Here is an 18,690-nt window from a genome sequence, read left to right on the forward strand (position 1 = left end):
TTAGGTACCGTGTATTATGGGCTGAACTGTGTCTCCCCCAAAATTAGTATGTTGAAGCTCTGACCCCCCAGGACCTCAGAATGTGACTGTATTTGGAGATAGGGCCTTCAAAGAGGTGATTCAGTTAAAATGAGGCCATTTAGGGTGGGCCCTAATCCAATCTGACTGGTGTCCTCATAAGAGGAAATGGAGACACACACAGAGATACCAGGTGTGTGCGTGCACAGGGAAAATGCCACATGAGGACACAACGAGAAGGCAGCCATCTGCGAGCCAAGGAGAGACACTTCCGGAAAACAAACAAACTTGCCGACACCTTCAGCTTGGGACTGCTAGCCTCTAGAAGCATATATGAATATTAATTTCTGTTAAGCCACCTGGTCTGTGGTATTTTGTTATGGACGTCCTAGAAAATTAATACACTGTTTCCATATTTAAAATGAGTTAAATATATATTGGAAACCAAATTTCCACAGCATACAGACTTGCTGTGGTGCGTAGTCACTTCCATTTTTAAGAAAAGCTTTGGCACCTTGCCGATCCCCAGAGATCCAGTCTCTGCTATATTTACATTCCTGTTAGGAAATCAGACCGGTCTCAGGTTTAGTCAGTTTCCAGGAAGTGGGAGCTCCCAGTCTGGCAAAACCAACATCTGCAGCCACGTCAAAGGGTAAGTATAGGCTTTCAAAAGAGAAAGTTAAGTTTTATTTTCAACCACCCAGATTGGTAACTCTCAACTGCATGCGAATCATTTACTTATGGAATTTTCATCTTGAATTATTGGCACTATGTATGTGGGGGTCAAAAAAATCAATTCATCCATTGCCTAAGAAAACTATCCTCATGGCCTGGCACAGTGGCTCACGCCTAGAAGAAACAATGCATTTCCTATCCATGATAGGTGATTTTTTTTTTTTTTTTCTGAGACGGAGTCTTGCTCTGTTGCCAGGCTGGAGTGCAGTGGCACAATCTCGGCTCACCGCAACCTCTGCTTCCCGGGTTCAAGCAATTCTCCTGCCTCAGCCTCCTGAGCAGCTAATACTACAGGCGCATGCCACCATGCCCAGCTAATTTTTGTATTTTTAGTGGAGATGGGTTTTCACCATGTTGGCCAGGATGGTCTCGATCTCTTGACCTCGTGATCTGCCCTCCTCGGCCTCCCAAAGTGCTGGAATTACAGGTATGAGCCACCGTGCCAGGCCGATCAGCAATGCTTAATCCCAGCACTTAGGGAGGCTGAAGTGTGAAGACTGCTTGAGCACAGGAGTTCGAGACCAGCCTGGGCAATATGGTGAGACTCTGTCTCTAAAACCTAATAAAATTAGCCTGGCATTGTGGCACAGGCCTGTAATCCCAGCTACTCAGGAGGCTAAGGTGGGAGGAATGCCTGAGCCCAGGAAGTCAAGGCTGCAGTGAGCCTGATCATACCATCATTCACTCCAGCCTGTGTGATAGACTGAGACTCCGTCTAAAAAAAAAAAAAGAAAGAAAGAAAACTATCATTGGGAGGAGCATTTACTATCTGTAATCTGTGCTCCTCCTGCATGGAAAAAGGAATACACATTTCTGTTGCTTTGATTTTGTATAGGCATAACAACAGTAACTCACCTTAAGTATTTGGAGAGTACATTAATAGCATCCATGGTGTCTTTGTTTTCCTTATATAGTACAAAGTGGCAGTAACTTCCCCTAGATTTTGGCCAAGAATGTTTTCTTGGATCTTGAAAGCAAAAAAATTAACATTATATATACCATAATAAAAGTTATAGATGTAAGAGCTCATTTTTCGCTATAGAACCTTTGAGTGGAAAATCAGTTCTAGTCCGATAAAGAAATATAGGTTAAGTGGTTATAGCTGTGTGGACTAGAGGTATTACATTTCCTGTAATTGGACACTTATCTATCCATATTAAAAATAAAAAGTTAAAATGTGGCTGGGCACGGTGGCTCACACCTGTAATCTCAGGACTTTGGGAGGCCAACGTGGGCAGATGGCTTGAGCTCAGTTCATGACTGGCCCGGGCAACATGGCAAGACCCATCTCCACTAAAAATAGCCAGGCATGGTGGTGCACACCTATGGTCCCAACTACTCAGATGGCTGAGGTGGGAGGATCACATGAACACGTGGGGTGGAGGTTGTAGTGAACCGAGATCATGCTACTGCACTCCAGCCTGGGTGACAGAGCAAAACCCTGTCTCAAAAAATAAATAAAAGAAAAATATTTTTAATTAAAAAAAAACATAAAAAAATTAAGCCAGGTTAAATGTTAACTTCTGAGCAGCTAGTGTTACTTTAGTTGTGCAACCCTGTGTTAAAAAAATGTAAGATTTAGGTCAAGTGTGGTGGCTCATGCCTGTAATCCCAGCACTTTGGGAGGCTGAGACGGGCAGATCACCTGAGGTCAGGAGTTTGAGACAAGCCTGGCCAACATGGTGAAACCCCATCTCTACTAAAAATACAAAAATTAGCTGGGCGTTGTGGCAAGTGCCTGTAATTCCAGCTACTTGGGAGGCTGAGGCAACGGAATTGCTTGAACCCGGGAGGCAGAGGTTACAGTGAGCCAAGATCGTGCCATTGCATTCCAGCCTGGGAAACGAGAGCGAGACTCCATCAAAAAAAAAAAAAAAAAAAAAAAAGTGTGTGTGTGTGTGTATATATATATATAGAGAGAGAGAGAGAGAGACATACATATATATTATATAGATTTAAGCTGCTCAAAGTGTTGTTTTTTTTTTCAAGTACTTTGGGAAAAACATGTAAGCCCAAATTGCACTTTACAGACGCTGTACAATAACATTCATGAGTCCTGTGTGGCACAGAGCTGCAGTTGTTACTTAAACAACACATCTAGTTCATTTGATTACTGTAACTCCATGAAAGAAAAACTGAAAAAATGTTTCATACAATTCCTAGAAAGAGTCCTCTTCTTTTAAAAATAATCCTTTTTCATGAACTCATGAATCCCTTATCTTCAGAGACTTAAGATACTGCTGGTACTGAAGTTGGTACTTGGATACCTGGCTTTGTCAAGGCAAAGGCACTGTTTGGTAAGTTAGTGATAAGCTACAATGAAAAGAACAAAAGACTCCATAAACCATTTCAGAAAACTGCCATAGCATGTATGCCTAGTGAATCACCCTTCCTTCTTGATAAATATGTGAGTTTTTTCTGTCTTGGACAGAAAAGTATTACAAGTATTTCTTTAGTCCTTGGTGTGAATTCCTCACAAGTTCTTCAGAAAACTGTTGAGTAGGAATATCATTTTCGGTTTTCCTTCCAGCTATCAGTTAAGCAAATTGTCTATACTTAGCACTTGTGACAAAATCTTTGGCATTTCACTTTATCTACATGAAATGCCAAATGCTCTTACCTGCTGCAGTTCTGACCTCTGTCCAAATGCACAGCATAAAGAGCACAAAAGAGCAATGTTTAATTTATAATATTAAAGTGCTTTAGAGGTGAACATGCAAATGATCGCATGGTAAGTTTACACTGAGGACTTCTACAGCACCCGGTAGTTATGCGGTGGGTTAACAGCCATTTAGACATTAACAATGGAATGTTTTAGAGGCAAACAGTGAACAAGTAGAAAACTCTTCTACAGGTGAAGCCTCCTTGTCTCAATCCCTTCACAATGGGCATGTTAGTTCATGCTCAAAGCTGCACTGTCTGTACCCATGGGATGAAGCAAAAGGTTTAAGGATAGTAAATGCTTCCCCAAAAAGAGATCTGTTTTCTTAAATATGGGAGGACATGTACCAAAATGCTATTTGTGATTATCTTTTTTTTGATAGTGAGAATACAAGTAATTATTGCTTTGCTTTGTACTTTTCTGCGTTTCACGAATTTCTTGCATTGAATTATAAAGACTTTTAAATTTGAAAAATGTTAAATATTATAGAAAACAGCTAAGTTCTTTATAGATTAAAAAAGATTTAAGAGATGACTTAAGAGGCTTATCAATGAGAGCAATGTTCTGACCTTGTTTTTATCATTCTTTGAACAAGCCATCTGTATATAAAAAAGACATTTTTGAGATACAGCAAAACCAAATATGCAATAGGTATGTGATAGGAAGAAATTATTGTTGATGTTTTTGGATGCGATAATAGTTTGGGGTTTCAGTCCTCATCTGGCAAATACATACTGAAATATTTATGAGTGAAAAGCCATGCTATGTAGAATTTCCTTTAAAATGCTCCAGCAAGAAAAAAAAAGGAGGAAGGATAGATCAATAAAACAACAGAATGCTGATAATCTTAAAGATGGTTTATGGGTACATAGATTCCATATACTATTTCCTCTATTTGACTGCAAGTTTGAAAATGTCCATGATAAAAACTTTAAAAACGCTTGTGATAAAAGTTGATGAAGTGTAGCTACATTTTTCTCAACTACCCCTTTGGAGTATTCATAATTAAGTATAATGGCAAGAAATAAATGAAGCTACAAGACTCAAAAACTAAATGCTGCTATACCTTAAGAGAAACCATGACAACAGAGTATGAGTTTTGGCTCACAAGCATGCATCTTCTATTTAGCAAATCCAAGCACTGAGCATGCATACAATTATCTCCTTTGCAAACAACAGATACAAGTATGCATTCTTTTTCTAAGTACACTCAATATACAAAATAGTAAGTATATGCATTGATTAACTAGGAATATTTTAAGTAACAGAAAATCAGTAAGTCTCCATTTATTTTGGGCAATTTGTGTGACTTTATAAAACTCCACCCCCAAGAATGCTAAGAAGCATATACTTAACTTTATAATTTGAGTGAATTTAAAATAACTTTCAGACATTTTTGAGACACTGATTTATACTGCAAATGCACAGAATTCCCAGGCTGGGTAATATGGTTCCTATTTGAAGAAGGCTGCTTCCAGCTTCTGAGGGCCTAACAAGGCAGTCCCAGTCTAGTAGAAATGGAAACCAGATAAAAGGGAAACCAGGTTCAGGAAGTTTCATTTATTGAGCACAGAGATCTCCATGAATAAGGAAGGAAAAATGTTTCTAGCTGAGAAAGATGAAAAGATGGGGTAGCATGCGGAACATTCTTTCCTTCTTATTCAAGGTCATTCCCACCATCGCACCCCTGCACACCAACCTTCAGCTTTTTCAGGGATCCTACTCCATTATCTTTATTTTGTTATTCGCCTTCCTGAATTTTCACCTTCTCTCTCCACTGTCTCTTTCCTTTTTGAAAATATATATTTTTCTTTTTATAGAGATGACGTTTTGCCATGTTGGCCAGGCAGGTCTGGAACTCCAGGCCTCAAGTGATCTGCCCGCCTCGGCCTCTCAAAGTGCTGAGATTACAGGCGTGAGCCACTGCGCCTGGCCCTCCATTGTCTCCCTTGCATATATAAATAACTCACAGCTCTTCCATCTTAAAAGCCTAACCTATGTTCCCCTCTCCTTAATTATGTTCGCTTCTTCTCCTCTTTGCAAGTTATTCAAAAAAGCAGTCAGTATATACTACCTTCCATCTCAACCTACTGTGTAAACTGGTTTCCAACCTCATCATTCCACTAGAATGCTCTGGTGAAAAGACACCAACAACTTCCATGTTGCTAAACTGATAGACAGGTTTCAGAGTAATTATCTTGCTGGACCTATCTGTAGCATTTTCCATTGCCACAGGAATGGAAGCAATGGTAGTCCATTGACCACTCTGATTATTGGGATTCCCTATTCCTGTGGATTCCATAACACCAGTCTTTCCCAGAGAGCTTCTTTGTACCTGTCTAGCTCTTCCTCCTGAGTCTCTATGGATTCCTACATAAAGGGATCCCTCCTGGGGACCATTCATTTCAGAAAGTATACAGAACCTGTACATACCACATGGCAGAATTTTCTTTTTTTACATAAGTCTTTAAAAACTATGTTCTTAGAGGCATTTGGAATGTATACTGTCTCAAAATATAAATTAATTTATCAGTAATGTTATGATAGTTTGGATGGTATTTTCAAAAAAATATCACATACACATTTTGGTAGGTAAAGCAATGTGCCCTATCAGACTGGCTTAACACATAAAATAATGTCTGAGTTTAAATAGTTGGTAATTTGTGGTGTTTGGGCACCATGATTTAGAATCTACCACATCTATGTTTTAGGATGCACAGTGCTATCTGAGAAAAGTTCAGGTTAAGAATATTGTGAATCTGCTAGATAATGCATAATAACAATTTCTATCAGGATCTGGTAGTAATACAGCTAAAAAAAATTGTAAATTACAAAGCTTTGTAATGATACTTTAAAAGCTAAATTATTCAAATGCTAGGCAAGATGGCTCAAGAGGACAAGCTGTCACTGGTAGAGGGCCACGAACAATAATCTTTGGATACCAGCTCTTCCTCCTTTCCTAGGGGTGTTCACTTTAGGCCACTCTCAGCTTGGGGAGAGTGGGGTCTATAAAAATGAACACAGGCTCCTAAGTGCCCATTTGGGCCAGGGGTGGCCTTCCATGAGGAGGTGGGAGAGATGGCAGAGATTTAGTCCGTCTTTGAATAGATGCCACAACACCACAAGCCCAAGAAGTGTGGTTCTCTATACAAGAGGGGGTTGATCCAATCTGACTTCCTTCTTGCTTATTTTTAAAGTGAGAAATTCCTTTCTTACTGAAGGTGTCCAAAGGAAAATGCGGAAGGGTGGTTCACATCACACAGCTCAGTACTTCACTTGTAAAATCTTAAGGAAACTTCGTAACAACAACAAAAAAACGAAAGGCGGGTGTCGCATAAGCAGAGAAAATGTGGATAAAAACACAACATGAGAGACCTGGCACTGTGTTTAATGAAGGGGATGGGTAGAAAGACTGTAATGGCTGCTTTGGCCTGCAAATGCCCTACACCCTCTCACAAAACCCAGCATCCTAAGAAATGATTATCACTTCCAAGAAGCCACCAGTCAAAAAAACAGTTTTTGCTTTTTCCAACCTGCTTCCTCATGACCACACCAAGCAGAATAAGACCTTGCCTTGTCTTCTCGCCTTCATAATGGGCAGCACTGCTCACCAACGTGGGCTGTTTCTTGACAGAAAATAACTCCCTAGCAGCCTTCTCAACTGGGTTCCCTGAGAGAATTAGGACCAAGTGCCCCAAGGCATGGGTGTCTGTAGAAGTCACCTCTCCTCTCCATCTATGGTAGTTACTAGCTACACACTATCCTTAGGAGAACTGAACCAACAGTGGCTCATATCACTTTCCACTGGGCTTACTCTTCTTTGAGCAACCTTGGCCGAAAAAAGGCTGCTCGGGTGATATTTTATACCACGACCCAGACATTAAAGAAACATACAGCAACCCACCATTCGTTTGTGGAGTAAAAAGTAATTCAGAACTCATGCCCCAAGCAGTTCCAGGACACATCATCTGGCTTTTCTTTTCAGTGTTCACTGAAAACTGGCCTCTGATTTTCACCTCTTCCTCTGAAACTGCTCAGGTATCTCATCTCTATAGCACTATCCAGACTTGCTGCCTTGACTAGATTATTTCCTCAGGCACAGCTAAGCTTTCCTCCTGTTCTCTTTTTTGTTATACCCTCTCATTTCACTAGAAACATGGTTATAAGCAATTAAGGCTTCATCCATCACAGTATTATCTTTTGAATTAACCTAAAAGAATACTGAAAGAGCCCTAATAAATAAAGTTTTTTGTTATATGGTCTTAGAATTTTGCCCCAACAAATGTGTCTAGGAATAACTGTTCATTAATACAGGCCACTGCTAGTAGGAGAGGAGGGTGAGGAAATAACTTTTTCTTGTTGTAATTTTCATTTAAATTTTATCTGTCAATTTGGTAGGTAAAAAAAAAAATTACCTAATTTTCCTGAAAGGTTATATGCAAATAGAAACTTTTGTGGCTGTAGAAAACACATTAGAACATAAATATCAGTGACTCACTGGGAATACGCCCATTTCAAATGAATGATACACAACAAAAGATGGGCTGAGACACAAGGGTGTCTTTCTCTATATTCTGTATTTTTTATGTGTGACTGAAGGAGATACAGTTGGAAAGCAAAAGCTCTTTCAATATAGGGGCCTGGCAAAAAATACGCCTCCTTCAATATAGAGGTCTTGGCCAGGTGCAGTGGCTTACGCCTGTAATCCTAGCACTTTGGGAGGCCAAGACGGGCGGATCACGAGGTCAGGAGATCAAGACCATCCTGGCTAACAAGGTGAAACCCCGTCTCTACTAAAAATACAAACAATTAGCCAGGCGTGGTGGCAGGTGCCTGTAGTCTCAGGTACTCAGGAGGCTGAGGCAGGAGAATGGCATGAACCTGGGAGGCGGAGCTTGCAGTGAGCCGAGATCGTGCCACTGCACTCCAGCCTGGGCGGCAGGGCGAGACTCTGTCTCAAAAAAAAAAAAAAAAAAAAATAATAAAATAAATAAATAAATATATATATATATATATAGGGGCCTTGCAAAAAAATGTGCCACTGGGACAGGTGACAAGTGTTTTTTGTTCATCTGAAAGCTTTCTTTCCTCCATGAAGAACACAGAATGAGCAATAATCCTTCTATTTTCTTCTTGAATTGCCACTCAGTATGCTCTGCTCTTCAGGGAACATATCAAATCCCTAAGACTCTCTCTCAGGCACTACTGTAATTTCAGCAAATCTTTACTCACATAAAAGACCTAATGCCCCTTGCCAGGCAGGCCGCAGGACTGCGCTGGCATCTTAAGTGACAATACTCACCCTCTCTGAAGGAGGGACATGATAAATATTGTTCTCTGAGCAGCACTACAGTAGCCCTTGAACATGAACAGGCAAGGCTAACGAGAAGCGGGGCCTGCTGCTCACAGCTGCCTGGCAGGAGGAAGCCGCTCACAGACACCTACTTGCCAAAGCCTTTTTCCCAGCTGCGTGGTAGGCTACAATGTATTTCTTCCCCTCCCTATCCTCTGTTTTTGTCTCTAATCCTGGAAACAGAGATTTGATAGCCTGATGGATGACGGTTCTTTTCTCTTTGGTGTCCTCGATAACCTATTAAAAAAAAACAGATAGCAATACCACTAAGTTAACAAACATTAAATAGGGAAGTAATACAGTGAATTAGTAAAAACACTGCTCACCTTGTTAACTATGCAAAATAACAAAAGTGCCTGCATACGATTTCAAAAATCTTTTATTTTTATTTTTTAGACAGAGTCTCGCTCTGTTGCTCAAGCTGGAGTACAGTGGAGTGATCTCAGCTCACTGCAACCTCCACCTCCCGGGTTCAAGGGATTCTCCTGCCCCAGCCTCCTGAGTAGCTGGGATTACAGGCTCGTGACACCATGCCTGGCTAGTTTTTGTATTTTTAGTAGAGATGGGGTTTCACCACGTTGGCCAGGCTACTCTCAAACTCCTGGCCTCAAGTGATCCATCTGCCTTGGCCTTCCAAAGTGCTGAGATTACAGGCGTGAGCCACCATGCCCAGTCTCAGAAATATTTCAGAGCTTCCCAATATTGCAAATCCCAGGAGCCTGTTGATGGAGCACATCCATCTGCCAGACACTGTACAAAGCACTATGGTCATCATTTTATTTAATCCTTTGTAATCTCTCCATCATAACACCATTATATCTATTTAAAAGTGAGCAATTGTGTCTACGGTTATACAGCTGGAAGGTGGTAGAGCTGGATTTAAAATCCAGGCTGTCAAACCCAGGGGCTACCAACCCAGATGCTCCTTCTCGGGGTCTCTGCTGGACAGACACCTTAGGGCTCCTATGTGAAAATGCAGGCAAAGCTAGGCCTTTTGGTATGTGAGAAGCTCAGTCCTTTGAACAATCCAACCTACAGCTGCTTCTTATTGAATTATATTCTAAATTATTTTATAATGAGGTTCCAGCACATGGGTTCACAGTAAAGAAAAATCATGATATAAACTCACTAGTTACATGATATTTTCAGTTTGTGAGTGCATCTCATACTGAGAATTTTCCCTCCCTCTTTACTCAATATAACCACAAATGTGTGTATATATGCCTCGTTTTAAGAATCGAAAAAAAATTCACAAAACAAGATTCATACTTACTATTTGCAATGCACAAATATTTTCTATGTTATCGCTATTATTATATATATTTTTTGAGACACAGTCTGGCTCTGTCACCCAGGCTGGAGTGCAGTGATGTGACCTTGGCTCACTGCAACCTCTGCCTCCCAGGCTCAAGCCATCCTCCTATCTCAGCCTCTCAAGTAGCTGGGACTACAGGCATGCGCCTCCATGCCCAGCTAATTTTTTAATGTTTTGTAGAGATGGCATTTAGCCATGTTGCCCAGGCTGGTCTTGATCTCCTGAATTCAAGCGATCTGCCCACCTCAGCTTCCCAAAGTACTGGAATTCCACGCCTGAGCCACCGTGCCCAGCCCTTATTTTATTCCATTTTTTAAAAATGCTGGTTGAGATCCCCTACTAAACTGATTTCATGACCCATTAATGAGTTGTAACCTGCAAGCTGAAAACATCGAGATACACTGCAACTGCTACTGGCTAAACTTGATGATACTTTTTTTTTGAGACGCAGTTTCACTCTTGTTACCCAGGCTGGAGTGCAATGGGACAATCTCGACTCACTGCAACCTCCACCTCCCAGGTTCAAGTGATTCTCTTGCCTCAGCCTCCTGAGTAGCTGGGATTACAGGCGCCCACTACCACACCCAGCTAATTTTTTGTATTTTTAGTAGAGATGGGGTTTCTCCATGTTGGTCAGGCTGGTCTCGAACTCCTGACCTTAGGTGATCCACCCACCTTGGCCTCCCAAAGTGCTGGGATTACAGGTGTGAGCCACCGCACCCGGCAACTTGATGATACTTCAACAAAATAAAAAATGAAAAAAATCCACCAAACTACATTACGATTACAGGTAAATGACTTCTTCATAGCAAAAAGTGAGTCTAGATCTGAAATTACTGATAGCAAGGAGAATGACAGTTTGTGTATATGAATACATGTTTAGACCTCAAAAACTCAGAAAGTCCTTCATCTTCATTTTACAAATGAGGAAACTTGCCCATAGTTTATGCCTCTTAAATGTAAAGACTTTCAGTAGACGGGAAAACCTCAGTTTTTAAGACAATAGTAAATTTTACCACATGTATACGAAAATACATATTATAAGCCTAAGATAAACCTCGGCATTGTACAAGCAAAGGAAACTTGGACCATCCTTCTGGATTGCTCTAGAAATCTGCCAGGAACTTTCTTCTTGGCATTGCCAAAGGTTTTGTCTAAAGATTTTGTCAGTAACTGAAGATTTCTAACATTGCAATACCACACACTTTTGGGAAGCTCAGGTAGGGAGGGAGACAAGGGGCAGATAATGAATTCTGAAAAGTTGTAGTACACTTATTAACAAGAGTGATGGGAGGGGGAGTTTCAGACAACCAAAAACTCCATAGCTCATTAAAATGTAGTACAAAATTAATTTAACATAATTTTTTTTTTTTTTTTATATAGAGTCTCGCTCTGTCGCCCAGGCTGGAGTGCTGTGGTGCGATCTCCACTCACTGCAACCTCTGTCTCCTAGGTTCAAGTGATTCTCTTGCCTCAGCCTCCCAAGTAGATGGGACTACAGGCCTGCGCTACCACGCTTGGCTAATTTTTTTGTATTTTTAGTAGAGACGGGGTTTTGCCATGTTGGCCAGGCTGGTCTCGAACTCCTGACCTCTAGTGATCTGCCCATCTTGGCCTCCCAAAGTGCTGGGATTACAGGTGTAAGCCACCATGCCTGGCGAACAAAAGCTTTAACAACAGCATTTACTATTCTACTTAGCAGCTGAGCTCACCTTTTCTTCAATAGCAGAATCGACCCAGGATGAGCAAATAAATGCTCCTCTACTTCCTTTCCCCATTTCCTTCCCTTCCCAGAGTCCCAACTGAGACCAAGAAGCTGCTGAAGCCAGAATCTGACCTGGGTCACATACCTGACAGGCAGCAAATGGTGGTCCTGTTACAACAGACATTGTGGTTTAATTGTTACTCCGTGATTCTAAACAACATATGTCGTTGTTAACTTGTGGTCCCTAAATTTTTTTTTCAGAGATGATGTCTCACTATGTTGTCTAGGCTAGTCTCCAATTCCTGGGCTCAAGTAAACCTCTGGCTTCAGCCTTCGGAGTAGCTAGGACTTTGGAATAGCATGTAACACTGTACCCAAATAAAAATGTTTTTAAACAAAAATGTAACTTTTGGGGGGCTATAGTTTATCTGGGATACTAGTTATCTGCCCCAGTAAAAAATTTTTTTAGTGTAATATCTTTTAGATCCAATACAACAAAGTCACCCTTTGTTAACCATTGTAATTTTTTCCATAAACACTTAACATCCACCCAAAAAGCAACTAAAACCCTAAAAAATTTTTCATATATTTTTGCATTATTTACCTCAATGGCAACACTGGTTTCCTTATTTTTGAAGAGCTGGAGCTCTTCCAATCGCTGCTTTTCTTCAGCTGTCAAAACTGTAAATATGTCTTCTGAAGGGTCCTTTAAAATAACCATGAGAACTCACAGTGAATCATACATAGAATTCAAATTTAATAAAGCTCTATATTTCTAAATCTCTAGGAAATGCTATTTTTTTTTTTGGAGACGGAGTCTCGCTCTGTCGCCCAGGCTGGAGTGCAGTGGCGAAATCTCGGCTCACTGCAAGCTCCGCCTCCCAGGTTCACGCCATTCTCCTGCCTCAGCCTCTCCGAGTAGCTAGGACTACAGGCGCCCGCCACCACGCCCGGCTAATTTTTTGTACTTTTAGTAGAGACGGGGTTTCACTGTGGTCTCGATCTCTTGACCTCGTGATCCGCCCGCCTCGGCCTCCCAAAGTGCTGGGATTACAAGCGTGAGCCACCGCGCCCGGCCGGAAATGCTATTTTTATACAGAAGGTGACATTTGCTAAAGAGCTACTTCTACCTCTTCATCCACTGGAATGGACAAGTCATTCAAATGGCTGATCCGTCCATCTTTTCCTATTTCATGAACAACGAAGTCGGAGTATCTGATGAAAGAAAACATGAACTTTCAGATAATTAACATCCTGTTTTCTATTAATTTTAGGATAAAGTTGAGCAACAGTAAGCCTTACTATTGTGCAAAACAAGGAATTTTAAAAAATCTTCAGTGCAAAATCACATGGAGTTATTTTTTCTGGTTTTTTTTTTTTTTTGAGATGGAGTCTTGCTCTGTTGCCCAGGCTGGAGTGCAGTGGCTCAATCTCTGCTCATTGCAACCTCCACCTCCTGGGTTCAAGTGATTCTCCTGCCTCGGCCTCCCGAGCAGCTGGGATTACAGGCATGTGCCACCACGCCCAGATAATTTTTGTATTTTTTGTAGAGATGGGGTTTCACCATTTTGGCCAGGCTGGTCTCGAACTCCTGACCTCAAGTGATCCGCCCATCTTGGCCTCCCAAAGTGCTGGGATTACAGGCGTAAATCACCACACCCAGCCTTTTCTGGTTTCTTAATGAATGCTGAGCCATACCTTGGCTCAAGTTTTAGATGAGAACTTAAAGAAAAGACCCTCTTAGCTTCTAGAATATTCTTCCAGAGAAATGCAAAAACAAAAGCTTATTAACATTACCCTATGACGATTCAGACAGCCCACACTAAATTAAATCACAAAATATGGTATATGGTTAATTGAATCAGAACCCAGTAAGTCTACCATGAACTAGCCTGAAGCTTACCTTTATGTTAAATATTTTACATGCATTATTCAAAATCCTCAACAACCCCAATGTGGTAATATGATCCATTTTTAAATTTTATTTTATTACTATTTTTTTTTTTTGAGACAGAATCTTGCTCTGTTGCCCAGGCTGGAGTGTAGCAGCTTGATCTTGGCTCACTGCAACCTCCGCCTCCTGGGTTCAAGTGATTCTCTTGCCTCAGCCTACCGCGTAGCTGGGATTACAGGCACGTGCCACCACGCCAGGCTAATTTTTGTATTATTAGTAGAGATGGGGTTTCGCCATGTTGCCCAGGCTGGTCTCAAACTCCTGACCTCAAGTGATCTGCCCGCCTCGGCCTCCCAAAGTGCTGGGATCACAGGTGTTAGCCACCGTGTCTGGCCTGATCCATTTTTTAAATGAGGATGCTGAGGTTCAGAGAGGCTAAGTAACTACTAAGTAGCGAACTTCACACTGGGATCCACCTGGCTCCAAAGACTACCTTCTTCTACCATAGTTGTGGCACATTCAAATGAAAAAAGAGTTTAAGATTATAAAACAAACTCAGGAGAAAACCTGAAACCATTTAAATGAATTTATTCATTTACTTATTTTTTGACACAGAGTCTTGCTCTGTCACCCAGGCTGGAATGCAGTGGTGCAATCTCGGCTCACTGCAACCTCCACCTCCCAGGTTCAAGCTATTCTCCTGCCTCAGCCTCCCGAGTAGCTGGGATTACAGGTGCCCATCACCACGCCAGGCTAATTTTCGTATTTTTAGTATAGATGTGCTTTCACCATGTTGGCCAGGCTAGTCTCAAACTCCTGACCTCAAGTGATCCGCCCACCTCGGCCTCCCAAAGTGCTGGGGTAACAGGCGTAAGCCACTGTGCCTGGTGAATGAATTTATTTGAGGCATGATCATGCCACTGCATGCCAGCCTGAGTGACACAGTGAGACCCTCTCTCAAACAAAGGGAAAAAATTAATTAATTAAAATTTAAAAATCCAAGGCTATTTATTCAGGCAGGTTTCCTTCATCCTATTTCTTTTGATCAGTAGTATAAACAATCCTTGGAGATAGAAAGCTAAGCGGAAGAATATAAAGCTAATTTCTTTCTAAAGAAACCTAATACAATCAAAATAACTTTATACATAAACTAAATGTACCTTTCTTTTAAGATTCCCGAGAACCCTTGATGAGAACTCACAAACTTGGTGATGCCTACGTCAGCCTCAGTGAGTCCATGCTTCATCATGTCTGCAAAACTCTCTGATTCCTCCTCCTCGCACTCCTCTGAAAGTCCATCTTCCTCCTCCTCTTCTTCATCTTCCAACTGAGCCTCAGAATTCTTTCCACCTTTCCCAGTACTAACAATGTCAGGAGGCCCAGGAACGTCTTCACTGATGGACAGAAAGTCATTCTGTAGCCCATCTTGACCTTTGGTTAGACTGCATTCCGACAGCTTCTGTTTTTTTGTCTCCTCAGCTGGTACTCCACTGTCATTATCTTCTACAACCAGTGCCCCACGTTTCAGTGACACACCAGTCATTTCTGTCATCTCCATCTTTAAGGTTCGAAGAAAACATTTAAGAAAACCTGTTAGGAAAGAGTAGAAAGTAAAAATCACCTATATAAAAGCTGGTTTCAGGCCGGGCACGGTGGCTCACACCTGTAATCCCAGCACTTTGGAGGAGGTTAAGGCAGGCAGATCACTTGAGGTCAGGAGTTCAAGACCAGCCTGGCCAACATGGTGAAACTTTGTCTACTAAAAATTAGTTGGGCGTGGTGGCAGGCGCCTATAGTCCCAGCTGCTTGGGAGGCTGAGGCAGGGGAATTGCTTGAACCTGGGAGGCAGAGGTTGCAGTGAGCCGAGATCATGCCACTGCACTCCAGCCTGGGTGACAGAGTGAGACATCGTCTTAAAAAAAAAAGCCGGACACGGTGGCTCACGCTTATAATCCCAGCACTTTGGGAGGCCGAGGCGGGCGGATCACAAGGTCAGGAGACCGAGACCACGGTGAAACCCTGTCTCTACTAAAAATACAAAAAAAAAAAAAAATTAGCCGGGCATGGTGGCGGGCGCCTGTAGTCCCCACTACTCAGACAGGCTGAGGCAGGAGAATGGCGTGAACCCGGGAGGCGGAGCTTGCAGTGAGCGGAGATCGTGCCACTGCACTCCAGCCTGGGTGAGAGAAAAAAAAAAAAAAAGGCGGGCACGGTGGCTCATCCTGTAACCACACTTTGGAGGGGCAGATTAGACAATTACCTCAAAAAAAAAAAGGAAAGAAGCTGGTTTCAGCAGATAAAGGCATAGTTAATGTTGTTCATAGGATCCTAAAAATCATTTATAGAAATAATTCTTCCTGATGTTGGCATACACTTTTTGTGGGACAGAATACCAGCATAATACTTCCACATGGAATTTGACAGTGTGCATCATAAGCCTTAAAAATATGTATGTTCTTTGACCCACTAATACTACTTTTAGGAATTTATCTTAAGAAAATAATTAAGAAATAATAAAGTTTTAGCTCTAAGGATATTCATCTCCATACTTTCTTCTTTTTTTCAGTGACAAAGTCTGGCTCTTTCACCCAGTCTGGTGTGCAGTGGCATGATCACAGCTCACTGCAAACTCCAACTGCTGGGCTCAAGCAATCCTCCTGCCTCAGCCTCCCCAGTAGCTGGGACTACAGCAGCATGCCACCAAGCCTGGCTAGTTTTTTTATTTTTATTTTTCTGTAAAGACTAGGTCTCGCTATTATTGCTCAGTCTGGTCTTGAACTCCTGCGCTCAAGCAATGCTCTCACTTTGGCTTCCCAAAGTGTTGGGAATATAGGTATGAGCCACCCTGCCTGGCCACAGTGCTTTTATATTAGCAAAACATTAAGAGCAATGAAACTTGGGTACATAAACTGAACAATATGTAGCAACATTGACAAGAAACTGGGAAAGGTGGTTACCTCTAGAAGAGGGTCTAGAAGTGGTGACTGGGGACGGAGGTGGGAAATTTGTTGTTCTCACTCAATCACATGGTTGTAATCATTTGAAGCTTGTTTGATGTATATTATCCTTTCAAAAAACTCATTAAATATTGTGGCTGGGATTGGTGGCTCACACCTGTAATCCTAATACTTGGGAGGCTGAGGCAGGCAGATTACCTGAGGTCAGGAGTTTGAGACCAGCCTGATCAACGTGGAGAAATTCCATCTCTACTAAAAATATAAAATTAGCCGGGCATGGTGGCACATGCCTGTAATCCCAGCTACTCGGGAGACTGAGGAAGGAGAATCACTTGAAAACAGGAGATGGGGAGGCCGGGCGCGGTGGCTCACGCTTGTAATCCCAGCACTTTGGGAGGCCGAGGCGGGTGGATCACGAGGTCAGGAGATCGAGATCACGGTGAAACCCTGTCTCTATTAAAAATACAAAAAATTAGCCGGGCGTGGTGGCGGGCGCCTGTAGTCCCAGCTACTCGGAGAGGCTGAGGCAGGAGAATGGCATGAACCTGGGAGGCGGAGCTTGCGCCACTGCACTCCAGCCTGGGCGACAGAGCGAGACTCCGTCTCAAAAAAAAAAAAAAAAAGAAAAAGAAAACAGGAGATGGAGGTGTGGTGAGCCAAAATTGCGCCTTTGCACTCCAGCCTGGACAACAAGAGCAAAACTCCATCTCAAAAAAAATTATAATACTAAAATAAAATATTGTATAACCACGCTTACTGACATGAAAGCCATACCTATGCCATACCACATTAAAAAAAAGGAATGGGGAGGTGTCATACAGGGGGTATAGAGATATAGTTCTGCAAGATGAAAAGTTCTGGATAGTGATTGCCTAACAATGTGAATACACTTAACACTACTGAACTGTACATGTGGTTAAAATGGCAAATTTTAATTTTTTTTGAGACAGGGTCTCACTCTGCTGCCCAGGCTTCAGAGCAGTAGCACGATCTCGGCTCACTGCAACCTCCACCTCCTGGGCTCAAGCCATCCTCCTACCTCAGCCTCCCGGGTAGCTGGGGCACAGGAGTGTACCACCACGCCTGGCTAATTTTTGTAATTTTTGGTAGAGACAGGGGTTCACCATGTTGGCCAGGCTGCTCTCGAACTCCTGACCTCAAGTGATCTCCCCACACTGGGCTCCCAAAGTGCTGGGATTTCAGGCATGAGCCACCATGTCTGGCCTAATTTGATGCTCCTGGTAAAATAAGGATAAAAACTTTTTCTATGTTAATTATATAGAAGATGCTGAAGGTAACATACTGATGAACCTAGTAAACATATCCATAAATAAACCAAATGAGCAGAAAATAAATATGTTAGTTCTCCAAGGCATGGTTAACAAGAAAGCCACCTATATAAGCATCTACAGCAAAATAATAATGATGATTAACTAAATTTTATTTATTATTTTTATTTTTTATTTTTAGACGGAGTCTCGCTCTATCGCCCAGACTGGAGTGCACGGGCATGATGTCAACTCACTGCACGCTCCACCTCCTGGGTTCATGCCATTCTCCTGCCTCCGCCTCCTGAGTAGCTTGGACTACAGGTGCCTGCCACCATGCCTGGCTAATTTTTTGTATTTTTTAGTAGAGATGGGGTTTCACCGTGTTGGCCAGGATGGTCTCAATATCCTGACCTTGTGATCTGCCCACCATGGCCTCCCAAAGTGCTGGGATTACAGGCGTGAGCCACCACGCCCAGCCGATTAACTAAATTTTAAGAATCCATATTTGATATTACCCTGTTGTCCAAAATCAAGAACAAAAAGAAAATCAAAAAACAAGTACATGCAAAAGAGTAAAAGCAAAAAAGGATTATGACGGGAGGGCAAGTGAGCTGGGACCACAGGGACAGTGTGCTTGCGTGGCTCACAGGTGTCAAGGAACCCCTAAAATAGTTCAGGAAGTGGCCAAGGAGATGGACAAGGAAGGTAAGGCTTTCAAATAGAATAAAAGAGGAGTAGAAGAAACTCCCTGGGCTAAAAGCGACAGGGAAGGGCCCCCTG

General features: G+C 42.1%; 1 protein-coding gene across 2 annotated transcripts in view; it reads right to left on the minus strand.

Annotated features, from left to right (window-relative positions):
- Nucleotides 1–18,690, minus strand: part of PUS7 (pseudouridine synthase 7) — a 62,131-nt gene that overhangs the window by 33,328 nt on the left and 10,113 nt on the right. The window contains exons 2-7 of one of the 2 annotated variants that reach the window (XM_032761333.2): nucleotides 14,843–15,272; nucleotides 12,919–13,003; nucleotides 12,393–12,494; nucleotides 8,861–9,005; nucleotides 3,374–3,391; nucleotides 1,609–1,720 (exon numbers count right to left, since the gene is read on the minus strand). In XM_032761333.2, coding sequence (XP_032617224.1) covers nucleotides 1,609–1,720; nucleotides 3,374–3,391; nucleotides 8,861–9,005; nucleotides 12,393–12,494; nucleotides 12,919–13,003; nucleotides 14,843–15,272 — 892 coding nt within the window. The remainder of the gene's footprint in view (nucleotides 1–1,608; nucleotides 1,721–3,373; nucleotides 3,392–8,860; nucleotides 9,006–12,392; nucleotides 12,495–12,918; nucleotides 13,004–14,842; nucleotides 15,273–18,690) is intronic. The other variant, XM_032761334.2, reaches the window with a different exon arrangement.

This window comes from Hylobates moloch, unplaced genomic scaffold (assembly GCF_009828535.3).
Source record: "Hylobates moloch isolate HMO894 unplaced genomic scaffold, HMol_V3 SCAFFOLD_1, whole genome shotgun sequence".
In the NCBI taxonomy this organism is placed as follows: Eukaryota; Metazoa; Chordata; class Mammalia; order Primates; family Hylobatidae; genus Hylobates; species Hylobates moloch.